The sequence below is a fragment of the Sardina pilchardus genome, chromosome 8 (genome assembly GCF_963854185.1).
Source record: "Sardina pilchardus chromosome 8, fSarPil1.1, whole genome shotgun sequence".
In the NCBI taxonomy this organism is placed as follows: Eukaryota; Metazoa; Chordata; class Actinopteri; order Clupeiformes; family Clupeidae; genus Sardina; species Sardina pilchardus.
The window spans coordinates 8,869,748-8,891,049 of record NC_085001.1 but is presented as its reverse complement, the minus strand read 5'-3'; the positions used below and the strand labels follow the sequence as shown (position 1 = coordinate 8,891,049).

Sequence of the window (21,302 nt, the reverse complement as noted above, 5' to 3'; positions counted from 1 at the left end):
GAAGCGATGGTGCGCCCAGAGAGATGTCAAATCATTTGGCTAAGATAAACACTTAAGATAAACACTTGAGATAAACAGCGTCTTCCCGATAAGCACCTCGGCCAAGGGATTAGCAGGAAGATTTAATACGGCCCATAAAGAGACGTTCATTTCCAAGTGTATCGTGTCCGCGGTGCGGTATCCGTGGTATTCCGTGTGCTCGTGGTGCCGTGTGTGTGTGTCTAGCGTCTGGCCTTGTTTACCTTTCCACCAGCAGCTGCAGCTGGGTCTGGGAGTTCTTGATCTTGTTCTGGGCCTCGACGTTCAGCATGTCGCCCGTGTTCTCGCCGTTGATCTCCAGGATGATGTCGCCGGGCTGCAGGGCGGCCTTCTCCGCCTTACTCCCTCCGTTCACCTGCAGGGGGGGGGGGGGGGGGGGGGATGGGGGTGGGGGGGGCACAGACAGTCAGTGTTAAGACACTGCAGACACTGTTAAGCACACATTCAAATCACAGACTTTCATTTTCAAAAATGGATGAAAGGGAAGGGAAGAGGGCGAGGGGTGAGAGTGAGGAGGAGTACACAGTGAAAAGACGAGGGCACACGAACGAAGCAAGACGAAGGTGTGAAATGTCTCTGTTTCACCACTCGAGGAATGTCTCTCCCAACTTCCAAACTCAAAAGATGGTGGGGGGGGGGGGGGGGGGGATTGGTGATTGGAGTTAGCATGCACGTGTCAAAGGGCAGTGTCAGAGGAAACCTCATTAAAAGCCACAACGTGAGTTTGTGTGTGTGTGTGTGTGTTTTGCTGTTGATCACCGATGCCACAGCAGGCAGACATGGAGAGGCCACAGAGATACGCCTGGACATCAGGCTCATGGGCACACAGCAGGGCCAGTTATGTGTCATTTATAGAGGTTAAGTACAAAGGGCATGACCTCGGATTTGGCCCTCCATATGTCACGGGCTATGATACGGGGACAGAAAGAGAGAAAAAAAACACTGGGGCATTTTGGGGTTAATGAGGGCAGCCCAGGGGTCCAGTGGGGGAGAAGAAAGACCCTCTGTTTGGGTTCATAGACCCATGCAGGCTGCAGTTCAGTTCAGGAGTCCTAAGAAAGCTACATCACACCAGTGTTTTTTTGGACGCTGAACTTAGAACCTTGTTTGTTCAGAAAGCTTAGTGTACATGCAAATTGAGCACTTAGAGAATGAAAAAAAAACACAAACACTCCTTCTGTGAACACACACAAACAAAAACACAGCAAAGGAGCTATGGTGCGGGTAAGTAGGGCCATTAGCTTGTCAATGGGGCAGCGACCCAATTAAAACCTAAGAGAGGGAAAACCTATACCAGACGAGAACATAAGGAAGGAAATCACAAAGAGCAACTCAACACACACACACACACACACACACACACACACACACACACACACACACACACACACACACACACACACACACACACACACACACACACACACACACACACACACACACACACACACACACACACACACACACACACACACACACACACACACACACACACACACACACACACACACACACACACACACACACACCAAATCCCCACTCCAAAACAAAATGGCATCAGGGGGGCATTGGGGGTGTGTGTGGGAGAGGGCTCTAAGCATGAGGGGGCAGAGGTGCCATGTCTGTGCACCCACTCAAGTGGCAATTAAGCGTTGCCGTGGTGACCCACAATGGTGCGTGCCTTTCCCAATCACTCCATGGCTTGTTTCACATACACTAAGGGGTGCCCTCCTCTTCCAGGCCTTCGCCAGGGAAACAAGCCCCCCCCCCCCCCCCCCCACCAAACGCAAACTCCTCCAGGGAGGGAGACGGAAGGGAAGGATGTTGTGATAAGAGGACATGGCGGGTATAAGTAGACGGCGGGCAGCCAATGCTGGGATCATACACAGCACAAGAGTTAAGAGTTCATGGCCCGAGGAGACAAAGAGAGAGAGAGATAAAGCGAGCGCAGATTAAAGAGGGCCGAGAAGAAAAGACGAGCGGATGAATGAGGAGGGAACAGTACGCGTGGGCACTTGCGCGGGCATCCGTGCCAAGCCTTCACCACTTCAGACGGCCACAAAGCCCCATGGAGCCCTTGGGGAGACGAGACCAGACCAGACCAGAGGAGGAGGAGGAGGGCCAAGACCCAGCAACGGCCCCCCCCCCCCCTCCTCCTCCTCAACTACTCCGACACTCCTCAACTCAACTCACTCCACATGAGAACCACAGTGCAATCACTTCTCTCCCTCCCTCCCTGCCACTGGATCCCTCTACCCGTCGCTCCTTCTCTTCACACAGATGTCATGTGGCTGTCGTCTTCTGGCCCCAGTTGGGTGCGGAGAACGCTCGGTCCGTCCCACCAACACCGCTCCACAGCAGAGCCATTCGCCTACTCCGGTCTGAGGTCCACTGTATGTCGTTCAACCAACGAACAGTTCACTTGCAGCCATTCAAGCTTCCAAATTAGGAACCGAAACAGCACAACAAAAGACATAGCATTAGCATTTCCGCTGCTTGTGCTGTTCCGTGCGTGATCATTCGGTTTTTTTTTCAGGATGTGTGGGGGGTGAAATCATTTCAAGCTGTTGCGGCAGGCCTTCCTGGTCAAGCGTTGCCAAGAACTAAAAGCCCAATTCCAATCTCATTCATGGTCTGGACCAAGTGGCCAAACCAAACGGTGCCAACTCAACGCTCCGTCATTAAATCTATTTTTTGCAATGTGGCATGAAGAGACATGAAAGGGCTCTATGGATGGTGTGAGCTTAATGAGCAGGCCATTGTCTCATGGCCTCTTTATTTGGAGTGGTTGGGGAATTTCAGCCACAGCCTTGTTTGGGTGTCTAGATAACTCCCTGCTGGCTTCAAACAATGGCACCAGCTTTAGCCAAAACACTCCGATGTTATCTGGCTGGCAGAGATACACACAGAGAGCGGGGAAAAGGAGGAAAACAACACATCTGAAATGCCACATAAGACTTTGTTTGGCCATTCTGGACTTGGGAATGTGTTTGGTCACTGTTGCATAACGGACATCCTCTCTTAGCACATGCTGTGGAGGCACGGAGTTCCTGCGACTGGCCAGGCCTAAAGTGCCTTGACCATTTCACACTGATTGGCTATTTGGACATTCCTCGGCCCGAAAGCTGTTTGTGTAGAAATGTAAGGGGGTGCGATGTCTTTTTTTTTTCCTCTCCCTATACACTGTACGCTTCCACCTTCCTGTTCCTATTTCACAGCCGTGGAAAACAAGTTATGAAGAAAAAGAAGAAAAAAGAAACAATGGCTGGGGCTTCCAGAGGTGCCTCCCCAGTTAGTGTAATCACCGACTTCCTCTGGGGTTGCTTGTACCATTGGCAGAAACACAGGTAGCAACCGCTGGACACAAACACGGAGCGCACAGGATAGCTGCTTTCCTGGGACCGGCGGGGGGGGGGGGGGGGGGGGGGAGCCCTCCATAGGCCATATGTTTTTAACGAACAACAAAAGGATGTGAGGTCGCAGGTGAGCATGCGGTGTTTAACGGCGACATACTGTAGTTACCTTGGAGACGGTTATGGCCTTCTTGAAGTCCCTCCCTCCCGATATTCTGAAGCCCCATGGAGACGGGCCGGGCAGGTTGACCGTCAGTGCCATCACGTGACTAGCGTCCGTCTCTCTAAAGCCCACAGGAGACCTGCACAATGAGGGACAGCCAGAGAAAAACAGGAGGAAGGAAGGAGTGCGTTAAAACTTGACGAGAGAAAAGAAAAAAATAAGGGCTCGTTGAGATGTGTCAACTGAAATTGTGCACGCTTGGCGGAGCCGAGGCGCGCGGTCAGTCACACATGTGCGGAATGTTGTCACCTGCTCCGCTCCGCGCCTCTCATCTCCTTCTACATGAATGGTCGCTGAAATGCGCTGACACACACGCACACATGCACACACACACACACGCACGCACTCATGGCACGACTCGCGACCGCATCAAACAAGAATGGAAAGAATTCCAAACCTAAGGGCACATGACTGACATTTCTGAAGCAGTTCTAAAGCCGGGGGCTTTTTTTTTTACCACTTCCAAACGTCTCTTTAAAAAAAAAAAAAAAAAAAAAAAAAACGCAACGAAGTGATAAAACACGGCACTCAAAATGTCTGAACTTTCACATCGTTCTCCCGTTACAGCCTCCGCCGAGCTGGTTTTCAATTCAGCAGCCAGCTTCTGAGAGAGAAACGGTCCGTTTTAAAGGACCGAAAGGCCCAAAAAACGGCAAACCTGTTTTCCATTTGCCCCCTACCTTGGAACAAGAGGGAGACTAGGAGACTGCGAGTGTGTGAGCCAGAGCCAGCATGGCGCTGCGCGCGTTTGCAGTAGCAGCACTGGCCCCTGTGTGTGCCGAGCAGGATGAGAGATGAGAGTGCGGTGTTTATCATCAGCACATGTGCAGGGGGAGCCCAGGCTCTGACAGGCCTGGCTCCTCACTCATGTGTGGCAGTGGTGAGGGGTGTGTGTGTGTGTGAGGGGGGGGGTAGTTCAGACACAGACACGGAGGCCCCAGAGCAGCAGTACAGAGCCCCAATATATACCCTCATGCAGCCTGCATGTCTATGTGTGTGTGTGTGTGTGTGCGGGCGGGCACGCACGCACGCACGCACGCACACGTGTGGCTCAACTACCAGAAGTAGTGGAGACTGTGGCTTCAGATCTGCTAAGTCACTGCTGTCTGCTAACCTCCACCACCACAGATCTCTCTACTCACTCTCTCTCTCTCTCTCTCTCTCTCTCTCACTGCATGTTTTAGCCCTTTCTGCAGGAGGCTACAGTACAGGTTACACTGCAGTGCTCTGTCCCCATCTCCTCACTTTGTCCTCCTTCAGTTGGAAGCCAGAGAAGCCAACAATATCACAAAGGGCCACATTGTCTGTCACACAAGATTCCTGTTCTTACAGATTAAAGACTATTGAGGCAATAGAGCTACGAGGGACTTCACAGGAATATTCACCTCGCAGCATATCAACACACACACACACACACACACACACACAAGGTCCTTGTGTGCTGATACCCTTTGTGTATATGCACATGCCGCCTGTCTGCCGATTACAAACGCTGTCACTCAAGCTGACAGGACGAGCTGTTGCGTCACTCTCGGCGCTGACCGCACATGATTGACAGGCAGCCGAGGCACGCGGAGGTGCTCGGGCCGAACGAACGTCGCTGAGAAACGCAGACCGCTGTTGGGCCCCCGCCGCGCTCCAACAGGCTGATGTCACTGAGCCCTAGAATGATATGTCATCCATTGGTGTTGATGGATTCCAGAGCACTTCCAACATGGCCATGGAGGAACATATTCAGGTCAAGTCAAGTCCCTTTTATTTATATAGCGCAACGATAACAAGTGCTCAATATCTAAATTAGGCCCGAGTGTGACTACACAGCACATTCTTCAGCAGGTCATTGTCTGGCCATTTGAACCTTGCCTGCTGACATGATAAATGATAAAGGATAAATAGGCAGCTAGGATCTAGGCACCCTATTGCACAACACCATGTGGATCGGGTCGTCTGATCTCAAGTGTGAGCTCGTAAAACTCACAATCTCTTTGCCACACAGGTGGCACATTGTGCCGTTTCTACAAAGCGCAAATGTCCTCGTTCACGTCGCTAAAAGTGCTAATTCATCTCTTATCTCTCGTGGCAGACAGCAGCACACATGTTTGCGATTCACCAAAAATGGCAAGCTTTTTTTTCTATATCAATAAAGGAGTGCTTCACTCTTCATACAGCACAGTTATCTAGGACATTTCTCGCCTACTACATACATTCTCATGTGCACACACACACACACACACACATGCTTTTCCTGCGACCCAATTGTGGCAACGTTGTCTGTGGCACATTCCACAAGTGTTTGGGCCACTGAGCTCCCAAACCCACTCCGTCATTAGCGCATTCAGGGCAATTAGTGGGGTTACCCAGCCCCCCTTCATTAGGGCGACTCTGAGTGGCTGTGGCCATGAGAAAGATTTGTTCGGAGCCTCAGACGATGCATGTTGTTGATGCGGCCTTTTTTTTTTTTTTTACGTAATCGCAGCAGGCTCGTTTGCCACATTTCCCAGTCACTGGAGACTTTAATTAGTCCAGCGTGCCCACGGAGTCTCTCCCTCTCCCAAGCCATTATTAACTTAGCACCGCCATCTCGCTCCATCTTTATTAACCCCCCCCCCCCCCCCCCCTCGTGCTTAACGCTGTAAAACGATGCTCTGCTTATTGCCACAAGGGGAACGAGAGGTGAAAAACGCGCAATTTTCACAGAAATAAAAAAAATAACAAGCGCAAATAAAGCACTAATGAAATCAAAACAAATAAACGGTTCGTTCTGATTCGGGTTTCCAGGCTGGCCTCTGGCTTCTGCGCAGCTGTAGCTGAAAGAATGAAAACGAGAGAGAAAATTAAATGTCATCTCGGTCCAAAGTCCCCCTCGTCAAACAATATAGAACGTGAGCGACTAATATGGTTGTTTGACTTCCACCATGACACTGCAGAGGGCAGATATTTATTTTAAGCCATCTTGACCAGCAAACAGAGTGATTCATGGACAGAACAATGAAATACATGCTGACTTAACAAGACAAGTCTGGCTTTTTTTAGCCGAGGCTGTTGCCAAGCAGTACCCATGACACAAAACACAAAGCCCACACAATAGACAAGAATTTCAACCAGCAAGCCATCAGTCCAGTTTACAAGGTATGCAGCACACTATCAAATGACCTAAGCACCTCATTCAAAGGAGACAGCACCTGTGTGATATCATTACGTGCTTAGCAACAAAAGGCATGCTACTTGAGCGCACTTCTGGGTGCCGTGGTCAAATCGTTGACTCATGAGATCAAATTCTTCCACCCTCGTTGCCACTCTAAAGCAAACAAGATATTCACGGTGTCATCACGCACAATGCGCCGCATGCTTTGGCAAGGGTGTATCCATAGGCCCACTAATCAGCAGTAATTTGGACGGGTGTTTTATGATGATCAGCTCTGGGCTGTGGCACATGGCATGTGAGACGCACAACCTGAACGACGACGGCACGAGCGTGGGAATTGGGGGTGAGGTCGTCTTGGGTACAGTTTGTTCCTTCTGGCGTGCCACTCCTTTCACCAGGGCACGGTTATTTGTCTAATTCCCCGGGTTTCGTCCTTATCGAAGTGACTCACGGCAGCCAGTGATGGCCTGCCAGCCTCTTTCAAGGTAAAAAGCAGAATGCCTGCGGTGTGAGTCGAAACCATCAAGTGCAAACACACACACACACACACACACGTACGCAAAACACGCACCCTGGAGCAGATTGAGACTCAAACCAACACAAACATGAAAGGAAAAGGAGATGCCAACTCCTTAGGGTTTCATTTAACCTCCCCCTTCAACACACACACACACACACACACACACACACCCTTTCCCACTTAGTTACCCCGAAAACACAAACACACAGCTACACAGACTACTGTTGCGGCCAGTGATTGGGACGAGGAGCTTAGAGATGATTGGCCCTGACGATCCGGGAGCCTGGTGCTCAGGGATGAGGCCCTCGGGCGCTCCCAGCCAGACTGCCCCTGTAATGGTACGCTGAGAGGGGATGGGGTTTAGAGGGGCTTTGGAGGCCAGGCTCAGAGTCCACTTAGAACGGCAATTAAACTTGAGGGGGGGGGGCAGAAAGTGAAATGTCAAGAGTCTGCGGGTTTTGCTGACTGGGCCAAGAGGGATCGTACGCATGCTTAGAACTGGCAAAGGGACGCAGCAGCTCTTCACAGAGGATTTGATTAAACCACTGCAGCTCGGTCCAATGTATACGACACGTGTGTCTGGCCGTCCAGAGAGGTCTTCGAAAAAAACGACACGAAGCCGGCCTCTGGCAGCAGTGGGGATGGAACAACTGCGCAATGAGGCACCAATCAGAGGGCTCTGCTGTTTGGGAAGCCGACTCCAGGTTGTTTGTCAACCCTCGCCAGACGAGTGCCAGGCTTCGAGAACAGGGGCACGGGGGGGCGGGCGCGGGCGGGTGGGGGGAATGGGGGGGGCGGGCGGGTGGGGGGGGGTGGGCGATGTTGGCTCTGGTAGGGGAGTGGCATAATGAGAGGGCGACTCCATGATGTAATCAAAGGTAACATGAGGATGACGGAAAGCCATCTTGTTTACACTCCCCCTCCCCCCAGACAGCTCCCACTGCCATTTTCCCTCAATCAACTTCAAAAGGGCAATTTGCGACTCAGCGAACGTCTGCCTGACTTGCTATAACAAGTTGGCGAAATTATGTGCAGTTTAGCTGCGGTAAATACAGTAAGACTACACTGTACGCAAAAAGAAACACTCCCACACCCTTGTGTGCAATGTCTACCAGTCTCGCATCACAAATCTGTAATTACCAAACCTCCTAGACTCCGTAGACAGTACAGCGCTGGAACAGAGGCCCTCATTTTTATTCTTGTCTTAGAGAGAAAATTCCTGTCTTTGACCCACAAGACATTTCTGACACAAATGTGGACTGCTAACAGTCTTAACCTTTGTCCTCATTACTGCAGCAGGGCAGGTCTCCAGAGGCCCTCTCTTTTTCCTGGAACGCCAGGACTAGCTTCACTGGCTGGATCGAGACGAACCCCATAAAGGAGAGCTCCAGGGCTGAAGCAGTGGCAGTGGCGTGATTACAACTACAGACGGTTACAGATCGCCTCTCACATCCCTGGCTGACTGGAGCACTCCACGGGTAGCCACGATCTTCCACACATGTGGGATAGGTCTCCACACAAACACACACACACACACACACACACACACACACACACACACACACACACACACACACACACACACACACACACACACACACACACACACACACACACACACACACACACACACACACACACACACACACACACACACACACACACACACACGCGCGTGCACGCGGGTTAGGTCTCAACAGCTGATTGCCTGCTGATACAACACTCAAAACAAACTTGCTGACTACCACACTCGCGTCACTGAAAGCTTAAGCATGCACTCCCACACACAAACATACACACACAACCGCGCGCATACACACACACACACACACACACACACACACACAGGAATGCACGTGTGACTAAAACCAAAGGGATCTGTTGCTCGTGGCCGTTTTCATTCGGAACTCTCTATGCTCTTTGTCAGGGCAACTGACCATTGTGAAGGGTTCTGGCCATTGTGCACCTTTTCTGTGCCATCAATGAGGAGCGCGGCCCTGCTGCGATGCTGCCAAGCCCACTCGCTTGGGTGACGGCATTCGGCCAATGGCACCTGCCCCTGACACACACCCAGAGAACAGTGGGAGGAATGCTACGACTAAGCCGCGCCCTAATATTGCTAAATGGCCTGGAATAACATTCCCCGCATTCTTCGGCCGTCCCCTGTACTGTCACCGGTTCAGTCCACGATGATGACTCCAAATCTCTAAGGAGATGAAGAAGACATCAAACAATAACACATGAGTCAAGATGACAGAGGATGGGTGTTGGAATTTGAAGGTGAGCCGTAGTAGCACTGTCTGATTTTCTGGCTAATTGGCCTGTGCATTGCAATGCACTGATTTGACATAACTCACAAGAGAAGACAGTCACTGTGGGTGTGCCCTTTCAGGCCGGGGTTAGTCAGGTTTATGGTCACGTCCTATCATTTTATTACAGTTGGGAAAAAAAGCGGTTTCACTCATCCCAATCTCATGCATGATAGAAACCCATGATGATGACACAGAGGGTGGAAATTCTGATACACCAAGTTCATGTCGAGAGGGATATAATCCAACCATCCAGCAGCTGCCATGGTAACATCACAGGCACGACTCTAACATGCAGCTCAATTTCCACCTTCAAAGCTGAAACGGAGAAACAAAGTCACACACTTCTAGTTGTGTTCCATCACAAAAACACTGAGAAGAATGTGTTACTTCCCTCTTATACGGAAGGCATTTTTTGTGGTTCTGCACTTGTGGAAGCTTGTATGCTTTCGCACATTTCAACCGACATTCAGCTCACCAGTTACTGAACAAATTCAGTCATAACTCAGAACATTGTTGACTACGAAAAGCCATTCCAAATGCGTAAGTACACATTTCAGGCAGAAGAGACATAAGTCTTCAGTTCTCAGTCACTGTATCGATAAATCTCCATCTGCCATGACCGTTCTCTTCTGGACCGTTAAACTGGGGCTCTCCCTCCCCAGACAAGTGCAGTCAGCCAGCCTCAGTCCCCACATCCTCTGGATGCTCCGTTTAGTCATTGCGAGGCACTAGCTCACACGTTACCGCACCTCTCTTGTCATACTTAACAACACGCAGGCTCTGTAAATATCCTGTTGCAGCAATTGCATCTCTCTGCTGCTCAAGTGCACGCTAAGCAGCAGCAGCGGCAGCAGACGGCCTCGATTACAGCGCCGGCAAACGCGCAGCAGACCTCGTGCTGACAGGACGAGCCGCGGCGGGGCACCGGAGAAGAAGGGGAAAAAAGGAAAAAAAGAAAACGGGTCATTTCAGACATTTATATCGGACTGGAGCAAGGAGGCAGGACACAGCAGAGCAGAGCAGGCCGGTCATCAGGGCCTGTTAGGCCAGCACATGGACTGAGACCGACGTGCTTGGAGGAGCCGCGAGACAACATGACTTTCATCATGCAGCTGTAGACTGCTCACAGATTGTATCCGAGTCTGCCACTTCCTGTAGCAGAAACAACAGACACACAGCAGAAAAACACACAAGACTGACAGACAAAAGCTGCATAGCAAACAACAGCACTTAAAAAGCGCTCTCCAAAGCCAAGGCCCCTACCACCAGATTCCATTCTGTACTAGCATCAATTTGGAAAATGAAACATAACTTGTTTGTGGTGGTGCTATTAAAGAAACAACAACAACAACAACAACAACAAAAACAACAACAAAGTATCAAGAGAAGATCATAGGACCATAAGGGCAACAGCAAACAACCAGAAAAGTCCATCCCCTAACGTTTTTATATATACATTACAAAGACCATTTCGAAGGCATCTAGAATCACAAAGACAGAAAGGCTTCCCGAGGCCTGATACAGACAACAGAGAAGCAGAGTGTTCTGTCTGAAGCCAGTACACTCTCGGCCCCGTAATCAGCACAGCAGAGGGGGCTTCAGGAAACACACACAATTGCAAAAGGGGGAGGGCGAGGGGGGGGCGAGGGGGGGGGGGGGGGGGTTGCAGGGCTATGAAAGGCAGTGGCACACAAACAAAAGGTACAGCGCTGAAATGCCAGTCACGGGGGTGGGGGCCCTTCAATAGGGGCACGTGAGCGCTGGGAAACCTGTCCAGCATTTTCCCACCCATTGGAAAAAGTGCCAATTAATCACTGTGCTACAGTATTCAGCAGAATGGCATGGTGACCATTTATTTGGACAGGCTAAAACATCCCCCAAGGCTGGTGAAAAAAAAAAAAAAAGTTTACAGTCCATATATCGTGTCATGTACAGTACAAATCAGACATGAAACCACTGAGTCCCCTTTTTTACCTGCATAATCCTGAAAACTGCATTTGTGACAATTCAACTGATCTTACCTTGACTTCTTGAGTTGACTGTCCAAGGCTAAGTTTCTTATTAGTGGCAAATCCCCACCCAGTCTTCTTTTCCAGTAGGCTATGCTCTCAAGTCATCATTTGACCACTGCACCCTACCACTCCTACAGTATGGGTGTTTGGAGCATGAATGGCATGCCCTTACCACCACCACCACCACCACCATCATCAGTTTCACTGAGCTCGTTTTTTCCCACATCCCTCATCATATCACAACCCTCCGAAATGAAAGTGACCTCCTGATGATGCACATTCCCATTTGTAACCCACACTTTGAAATTTACTAGAACTTTACACTCTGTAAATATCAAACGCTATTCCTAACAGAGTTTGGTGTTGGTGCTCATAAGCATATCTACACACACACACACACACACACACACACACACACACACACACACACACACACACACACACACACACACCTTTCGATAGGACAGGTACGTGCGATTATTAAGTTACCAATTCAAAACTCCCAAACTTCTGTCTTCTCTGTTCAGCTGAGCAAACTTTTAGAAGATTCTTAGACGCGCAACCCAAACGTTTTGACAGACAGCAGCTTACAGAGTTTATTTTGGAATAACGGTTATTCTCGCATACTACTTGTCTCGGAGAGAGAAAAAACCGCGGAAGAGGAGGTCGAGGTTTGTTCATACTGCGTAAAGTCTAATGTTTCAAAACATTGGGATGCCGGAATCAAATTTGAATCACCAGCCTAGACGACTATACATATTGCTTATGGACACGTTATACTCTTAAACCAAGTGTAAGAGCCTTTGAAGGGAAACATCACTGCCTCACACTTCTCTCCAGTGACAGGTAGCCATGCTTCCGAGAAATCTTTCCGTGTCAAATGCCTGATCATTGACAAGACATTTGTTTCCACTCTCTCAACTTGGTTCCATGATAAATCGATCATTCTCGACATAAATGTCATTGTCAACTAAGCCACAACTACCGTGGAACCAGTTCCAAAGAAAATAGTAGAAATACTCACCGACGTAAGAGCAGCAGTTGATCACACGTCGCAGACTAATTAACCCCTCGTAAATTTTACACCTGTGGTCTGCGGCTTGTTCAACGGCACCTTGCGTCAAATTACGCGAGCGCCAAAATAAAAGAATGTGCCGAGAGGAGTTAGAAAAGTATTTCTACAGCAGAGAAATGTCAGATGTCATCAGCAGAGTGTCAACCCGAAATCCGTGATCGATGTTAGTTATTCTGTCTATGCTACTGACTCATGAATGTGAAGAGATCCTTGCCATCCAAACAGAAGCAGCGAGAGCGCTCCAAACTATAGGCTATATATTGCTCTTAAACAAGTGGTGCTCATGCTATGATGTAAAATCACCTGTGAACACTCCCCCTGAATACATGAGATCACTTGCCACGTGTTGCTATCAAAATAAAGCCCGTGCTGGGCAGGCGAAATGGCATGGGGCGTGTCCGGCAAGGGGTTGGAGTTAATTGAGACATTTAATTCAAGACTGAGGAATCGAAGGTCCGTTTCTACAAGACCACCATCTAGTGGACAAATCCAAAACTCACGTAACTGCCTGAATTACCCATTCACTTACAAAAACGATCATATATTCCCTGGGTTATTGTACATACACCCAATTAGACTTAAGACTTGGACTTAGACTTAATTAAACACCCTCTCTGACTGAAGATATTGAAATTGATACATGCTTTTGACAAAATGTTCTTGTTTCATTTATTTATTTGAATAATTTGCAAACATGTGAGTACCTTACATTGAAATACATTGTGCTGTCAAGAAAATATATTATTTAGCAATTTTATTACAGCTAAAAATCTGTACATTGTCTTACTGGTCAGATTACAAAGGCAAAGGTGAACCAGGCACAACAGACATGACGGCTTATTTACAAACCAGGTCTCTCACTTAATAAAATATGAACATATGCAACCATTGTATAAACATCAATCATATTATTCTGTAGCTGTACTTTTAGGAAAATAATATTAAAATCTTAAGATGAGAGTTGTAATGATTGTAATCAACATAGAAGGTGTCAAAGGTGGCTAGTTACTATACCTAATAGGGCAGCAATTCAGGGCTGGATATCTCCTTACGGCACAGTCTAAATATGCACTGAGTTATACAATCTTTTGACGGTGGCTAGTATATTGCATACCACTGAGCTAGTTTCAACATGTGTTTTCTAAACAAATGCTTTCGACCATGACATGGTCCATTAATACCCACTTACTGTATGTATAAAATCACTGCAGCACTGGGTTTTTTTTTTTCATTTTCAACAAATATATTTAATTGAAGCCTTTTATACAATTTCAGACATATAGCGAATTTGTAAAATTAATTTTGGCTAAAGCTTTTCATATTTGATCTTTGTGGTTGTCAAATCTCTGGTGTTAGGTTACCTAGTTTGTCTTTTGTACAAGACACATCATAATATCATGAGCCACAATGATGGGGAATAGGCCTATGTTTAAATCAACAAGCAACAAGCCTCAGATGATGGAGAAAAAAAAAACTATTTCCATTGGTTGATTCCAAAGTTGGCTATTCTGCTTGGTTACAGATGGTTTAAATTTAAATGGTTGCTCAGCTCACAATTGCAACAAAGTACTGGGTTTAAGCAATCAGCATCCACGCAATACAGGCACAGAGAAACATTCTATGAACAAATATGGAGTGAGTCATGTTCACAGGAAGACATATTTTGTGATCATTTTTGCATGTGTGTTGGTTACACTACATTAAGCACTCTGCAAACTTTTTAGAAAGCTTAAACAAAGCTGTCAGCTTTTTAGAGGATTTAAGGGCTTTTTGAGGTGTGGTGAATTGGCACAGAGGTGAAAAGAATCTTCAGACACCTCCACAAGTTCAACACTGAAAACATTTTACTGAATTGATAAAGCTGTTGTTGTTGTTGTTGTTGTTGCTGCTGCTGTTGCAGTTATTCATGTTTCCACTTGATTCAGTCCTCCACAAAAAAATAAGTCACATATCATCATGATCATGTTTGGCCATAAAAAAAAGCTTTTCTATATGTTGTATACTGTTAATGTTAACGTTCAAGCTCTGTCAAATGCTGCACGGTGAGTTGCTGGGATATGAAGAAGCCTGTTCATACAACACAAAAAGAGGAATACAATACAAAGATACTTGTGGAATCTGATTGTATGACATTATAATCTGTTGATAACGCAAAAGCCTTAAAGCGGTCCACTCCACACACATTTACTGTCACTTTCTTCTCACCGTCCTCGGGTCATCCGCGATGCTGTTACAAATCTGAAATCAAAGTGCAAGACATCTTTTGACAGGGCTGCTTTAGACCGAGTAAACATCATGTGCTGGTCTGTGCTGGTGGAGAGGGTGCCGTGAGATGCCACTGACACTGGTGATGGTTCAGACCATGCAGACCTGGGTGATGGGCTTTTGCAGGAACAACCAATTTTTTTTTTTTTTGCAAACAACCAGCTTGGAGTGTCCAATCGTCCTATGTATATAGTGAAACCTATATAGTTTAACCTGCATCAAGTCCAAAGTGCCCAAACCCCATGTTGCAGTGTCCATTTCTGAGGAGTGTTGTGAGTCCCACACACATGCTGAGAAAAAGTGATGGCAGTGATGGGATTGCTTTCTGGATATTTTGTGGTAACACTGCATGCAGATCAATGCCGAGTCAGGAAATTAGAGGAGAAGTGTGTGTGTGTGTGTGTGTGTGTGTGTGTGTGTGCATTTGTGTGTGCATTTGTGTGTGTGTGTGTGTGTGTGTGTGTGTGTGTGTGTGTGTGTGTGTGTGTGTGTGTGTGTGTGTGTGTGTGTGTGTGAGTGTGAGTGTGTGTGTGTGTGTGTTTGCCAAATCAAACTTATTTTGTCCATGTGTGTGTCTGTGGGGAGGAAGTTCACTGCATTCATTTGTGGCAAGTGAGCCTGTGTAAAGTGGATACAACTCAAAAGCAAACTTGTCCAATAACAGTCAAACATTCCAGTGGTTACACCGGTGTCACATAGTTGCCTGGAAACGTCCCAAAGGCTTGTGTCCTTTCTGACGTACCTGTAAAAAAAAAAAGGGAAACAGTTAATTTGCCCTCTCCAAGACCCCAAACAGAAATGTACCACTATGCAGTGTTCAGTCAAAACCACTAGGGGGCAATCAAGTGTCAACAACATTCCCATGATCAACTCACCTACATACCAGCCGTCATCACACCTCTCCATCACCTGCAAAATATCTCCCTCCTTCAGCTCCAGCTCGTCCTTGTTCTGTGGCCTGTAGTTGTACACCGCTTTATATCTGTAGTGAATAGAGGAGGTCAGTGGTGCCTTCCTTATCAGCTTCATAAGGCAATGCAATGCATGGCAGCTTTAGTTGTGGCAGCACAGTTAACACACAAGACGAATCAATGTGCTTTACACCATCAGAAAACAGAGAATAAGCAGACAGTAATAAAATCATGAGGGACAGGGGGGAAATAGAAATATTAGAATTAAGAATTAAAATATATAGATCAACAGACATAAAACATAATCAAATCTGATAAAAAATGCATAATTAAAAGTCTGGAATAAGACGGATTAAATGTTTTATTAAAAATAAAATACATAATTAAAAGTCATAAAAGAATGCAACTGATTAAAAGGCATTAGATCAGATTAGGGAAAGACCACCAAGAACAGTCTTGTCTTCGGTTTTGATTTGAACCAGTTGGGGCATATTTTATGTCATCTGGGAGATGGTTCCGGAGCTGAACTGCATAGCAGCCAAATGCAGCTCCACCATATTTGGTGGGGTTTAGTTAGCAAATAGTAATAAGTCCACGGATGAAAGCAGAACACATTAATATTAAAAGGGCACGGACCAGGGCCAACATCTTGCACGTTGCAAGTTGCAACATTATGAAAAACTAAATTTTATTTTGAGTCACCCCAAAAATGGAGTCACCCCAGTCAGACCACACCTACATCATGGCAGAGGAAGTGAGTTTAAAAGGAAACTTACGGTGTCCGCTGAACTGCTGTAGATCCAGGATTAGTTCTGGCTTGTGGCGGGGGAGGAGCAATTTTATGGGAATTTGGCTTCAAAATAAATGAAAATAAATCAGATAATATCAAATAACATTCTAATGCAATTCGATAAAATGACAAACTTTTTAAAAATACTTAACCATACAGTGTAATGGTGCCTTTGACTATGAAGTTGGGCAGTTTTAAGACATTTAAGTCTACACATATTGAAGGTGCAAACCTGTGCTGAGTATCCAGGCTTGTTACCGACGTTGAGTCCCGGACCCTGAGGAGATGATGGCATGTGATTGGTTGTTGACAGTGGTGACTTCACTTCTCTGTCCACAGGGCTGTGAGCTGTGGGCGGCGTGCCACTCCAATGGGAGTTCAGCGGCGTGGGGGAGGCGGGCCCGGGTGAGGTACGGGGCCAGTGATTGGCTGCCTGCTTTGCATTCGCTGTCTGAGTGGACGAGAGCGGCGAGCGTGATTGGTGGGGGGACGCGGCGCCATGCGGGGAGGGTGAGGACGGCTTGTGGGGTGAGTGCTGCTGTGCGTCGAGGGTGAAGGGTGAGGGGGACAGGGGTGACCGCGGGCACGGGGAGTGGAGCGGGCGCCCGGGGCTCCGGGGCTCGGGGAACGTGGGGGATGCGGGCGAGGCGGGCAAGTCATCGCTAGTTTTGGTGCGCGGCTTTTTGTTGACCTGGACGTAGTTCAAGGGGAAGATGCCACTTCGCGAGGTGCCCGGGATCCGACCCTCCAGCCATTGGTCGTCCACTTGCCTGGTCACGCAGATGACCTCCCCCTTACAGAGAGTAGAGGAATCACTATTAGTTCTCACATTGCAGATCGTCACAGAGCACGCTCAAAGTTGAATGGAAATGTTATGCAATGTTTATTCACATGTGCACGCAGTCACAACATGAGTTAGTACTGAGGGAAACAACAGATTAATGAAACTGTCATCTTGATCTTAAAACCGGCTTTTCCAACTCAGTCGTTATCCAGACAAACCAATCACCCATTCACCCATACAGCATGTTTCTTTTGTTCCGTAAGCAACATTTTTCAGTGACAGTGAAAACATATTTGTACGCGACAGGATATTGCAACAGTTACCTTCTTGAAAGACAGCTCGACGGGCAGGTCGGCGGTGAAGTTGTACAAGGCCACGGCTTCCCCGTACTCCAGCACCTGAACGGTGGGGGATCTGATGGGCGTAGGCTTCTCGGAGGGAGGGATAATCTAAGGGTGGAAGGGAGCAGAGGAAGGAAGGGTGAGGTTGCTGAGGGAACAACTCAGTGCTCCGGGAAAGGAAAAAAAAAGAAAGAAAAGAAAATGCACACGAGCGTGAGAGCAGGTCAGAGCTCGGGTCAAGCGGTTTTCCTCGGGCGAGGGGAGGACAGGACACCCACCTCCACGTAGCTGGTGGGAAAGATGCCCGCTCGGCCGTGGTGCTCCCCTTCGTACCAGTTGGCGTCCACCTGCCGGTGGATGTACACCACGTCACCTTTCTGCAGCGGCAGCTCTCTGCAGAGCGGAGAAGAAGGGCAAAAGGAAATGAGAGGAGAAGTTTGGAGGCAGGGCCGAAAAGAGAGAGCGAGAGAGAGAGAGAGAGAGAGACAAAAAAATATTCATCTCATCTCACACAACTTCCTGGCCCAACTCATTTCCTGCTCAGTCCACCCAAAATATCCTAAAAGGTCGCGCAGCGCAAGACAAGAGTAATTGGGAGGGGAAGCTACACCACACAACAAATGAGAAGATACACAGCGAGAACAACAAAGTATTTCTGTACTGCCTTCAATCATGTTTTGTTCTCAGTGTGTCCCATCCATGCACCTTGATGAACCAGGAAAGATAAAAGAAAATGACACCTTCTCCTTTTCAAGGCCTGTTGACAAAAAACCCTAATTCTGATCCAACACTGGAATTTGGAGCACAAAGCTTAACAGATTCCCTTTGTTGGGTTTTGCATCTACTTCTGTTCCCTCTGAAACCTGAGCCGAGCAGAGGCCTTTTCAGAGAGTCTTACGTGTTCAATGATTACCGTTAGAATGCACTTCTCTCCTCCCCTTCATCCCCCTCTACTCTATGCTTCCTGACTGGGCAATAATAATATAAAAAAAAAAAACCTGTGAGAGAGGAAACGGTCCGTGGGCTGATCTGCCAGGGATTATTCACTACTTACTTGGGTGACTGCGCTTGGAAGTTGAACTTGGCCCGGCCCGCCTTCATCTACACAAACAGGGAGAAATAACAACAACAAGTTACATCAATATACTGTAGCACTTTTCTCCACACTCACAGTGACGGGGAACCTCTCTAACCACCACCATGATAAGTAAGACTATGCTGAGTTTGAATCGAATAAAATACAAGAGTATGCTGAGCAGAGCACAGCAGGTGCAGTGTATCAACAAATGACGGACGACTCAGTTTACAGTGTTAGAGACAGAAAATGGGCAACACTTTACCTGAATGTATCTACATGACACTGTCACATGAACGTGTCATAAACTTTATAAACATTGATGAAATAAATAACACTTCATTAAGTGTCATTCGGTTTTCATCATGACAAGTTAGGGTTAGTGTTAGGGTTCATGTGTCATGACAGTGCCATATCACTCTTATGTAGATACAGTACCTTCAAGTAAAGTGTTACCAGAAAATGTAATGTGCATGTAACATGCTTACCTTCTTCTCCTCTCTCTTTGGTGGGAAGTCCATGGCTTCTGGTGCCGGACTGACTCTGTCTGTAAGTCATTATGAGAGAAAATGAGGTGATGTCCAGAACATGTGTCAAGTCTTTAAAGGGGCTCTGTTTCTGTAATAGCTTATATGGTGGAGCATGATACACCACAGTTATTTGCTACACATGCTGTATAGTCTGTGCTCTGCAGACAAAGTATAACTCTGTTTTTGCTACCACACCGCTTGTGTTTCATCAGTGTGCTGCTAGCAAATTAGCAGTCAAGTACATTATAACACCATGACTGTGCAGAGGACTAATTAGACGGGAAAGGTTTCATGTCTTACACACATCCAGCCATCCATCGCACTGTATTCTGCACGTAAGTTGATCTTAAGTAGCACTGAACGTGCTATTACTTTTGGAAAAGCTCTTGTGTTAACATATTAGTTGTCATTCCAGTAGCTGAGGAGTCAAAAGTTCACTTGGTCTGTCGCAGCGCATGTTACTGTACATTAACAGTGGCTGCGTTCTCAGGCCAGCACTCCACGGACTAATCTCCAAGAAAAACAATTGGATAGAGTTGATCTATAATCAAGACTTCCTCCCTCGGAGCGTAGTTTTTGCCAACTTCCTCTCTCCTCCTACTCTCTAAGTCTAAGCTCGACCCAAACACGCAGAAGTCAAACCTCAATGTTTCAGTTTAAAAACACTTTTTGACCACCGAGTAGACAGGAACCCAGGCAAAACATTCATGTGTCTAAAGACACACGTTTCCTGGGTTGTGTCTGTTGGATGTGTCCCGATATCAAACGAGGTAACATTCAGACATAAGTCACACACACACACACACACACACACACACACACACACACACATACACACACACACACTATTCTATCTTAACTCTCAGTAGAAAAGTAAAACACAGATAAACATAAAAGGAAAGAAAAGACCAGAGCTGAAACTGTGGCTCTAGAATGGTTGCTTGCACACACTCAGACCTCCATGGATAAGGCTAGAGATATGCTAGTTTTGCGGTGCAAGTAACATTTCACTCAAATTGTTCTGTCGGGTCGGCTCTTACCTCTAGCACAGAATGAGCCAGGCGCTGTGGCCCGCGGAGGAGCTGAGACCGGGACAGAGGAGTGGTTGACGGGAGCCACCACCTTTGCTCCAGAATGTTGTGCACCTGGCCAGCTGTTGGAAAGCAGAATGAGTTCAACAGGGCATTTGTGAAGCATAGTCATAACTTTTGTTTTACAGAAACACAACTCTGAGCTTTCCATGACACTCGACACAGACACAAACATCCTTCTACTCTAAAATGATCCCTTGTGAACACTGGGTTATCATATTATGTGCTTTTGGATGCTCAGCTACAAGAAAATATCTCCAAGGTTCCTTCTCATCACAATAACTTGTAAGCAAAAATGTTTTAAAAAAAATATGAACCTCTACAGGATAGATAAATGCAGCAACATGGCAGCCTTCATCTGAGAGTCTCTTGTCTCTTGACTCCATAGTCGAGGTGGACCCTCGGCTTACAGTATGTAGGAGTCAGGGGTTCTAAACGCTCGGCCTTTGGCAAAGCCATCAGTCTGCAGCGTGCAGATGCACAGTCTGGTCTGCATTTGGGTTCATTCACGTCTCCTCCCTCGGGGAACAGCGAGCAGACGAGACGAGAGGGGAAGCAGTAAAAGCTTGCCACACTCTGAGAACTCTATGTTTCCACTTCTCATTTCCGTGGCAACAGGGGGGCTTTTTTTAAACAACGTTCTGAGGGGCTGCGAGGGTCTTTTTTTTTTTAAGTCTGGAGTGAAGAAGGTGCGGAAAATTGCTCAAGGTAGCAGGTAACAACTAAATGAGAGAGTCGAGGTCAAAGAATGTATTACTGAATAGGTTAAAAATGTGTGGCACTGGCCTCTCGACCTGGTAAACATGCTGGACTAGAGAGAGATGAGGGTGCCTCTG

At 47.3% G+C, this 21,302-nt stretch overlaps 2 protein-coding genes across 9 annotated transcripts in view; both read right to left on the bottom strand.

Moving 5' to 3' along the window:
- The window catches only part of pdlim2 (PDZ and LIM domain 2 (mystique)), a 54,831-nt gene extending 41,836 nt beyond the window's left edge, over nt 1-12,995 (bottom strand). The window contains exons 1-3 of one of the 3 annotated variants that reach the window (XM_062542633.1): nt 12,629-12,995; nt 3,562-3,694; nt 243-394 (exon numbers count right to left, since the gene is read on the bottom strand). In XM_062542633.1, coding sequence (XP_062398617.1) covers nt 243-394; nt 3,562-3,654 — 245 coding nt within the window. In that variant the 5' untranslated portion in view covers nt 3,655-3,694; nt 12,629-12,995. Of the gene's footprint in view, nt 1-242; nt 395-3,561; nt 3,695-11,613; nt 11,672-12,628 lie in introns of those variants that run through there. The other 2 variants (XM_062542635.1, XM_062542634.1) reach the window with 2 other exon arrangements.
- Nucleotides 12,996-14,501: 1,506 nt separating this feature from the next.
- Nucleotides 14,502-21,302, bottom strand: part of sorbs3 (sorbin and SH3 domain containing 3) — a 32,857-nt gene continuing 26,056 nt past the window's right edge. For 4 of the 6 annotated variants that reach the window (XM_062542618.1, XM_062542621.1, XM_062542619.1 and 1 more), the window contains 9 exons: nt 20,416-20,528; nt 19,334-19,392; nt 18,825-18,871; nt 18,049-18,163; nt 17,753-17,878; nt 16,878-17,438; nt 16,632-16,708; nt 15,820-15,926; nt 14,502-15,686 (listed from right to left, as the gene is read on the bottom strand). In XM_062542618.1, the coding sequence (XP_062398602.1) occupies nt 15,625-15,686; nt 15,820-15,926; nt 16,632-16,708; nt 16,878-17,438; nt 17,753-17,878; nt 18,049-18,163; nt 18,825-18,871; nt 19,334-19,392; nt 20,416-20,528 (1,267 nt within the window). In that variant the 3' untranslated portion in view covers nt 14,502-15,624. The remainder of the gene's footprint in view (nt 15,687-15,819; nt 15,927-16,631; nt 16,709-16,877; nt 17,439-17,752; nt 17,879-18,048; nt 18,164-18,824; nt 18,872-19,333; nt 19,393-20,415; nt 20,529-21,302) is intronic. The other 2 variants (XM_062542623.1, XM_062542622.1) reach the window with 2 other exon arrangements.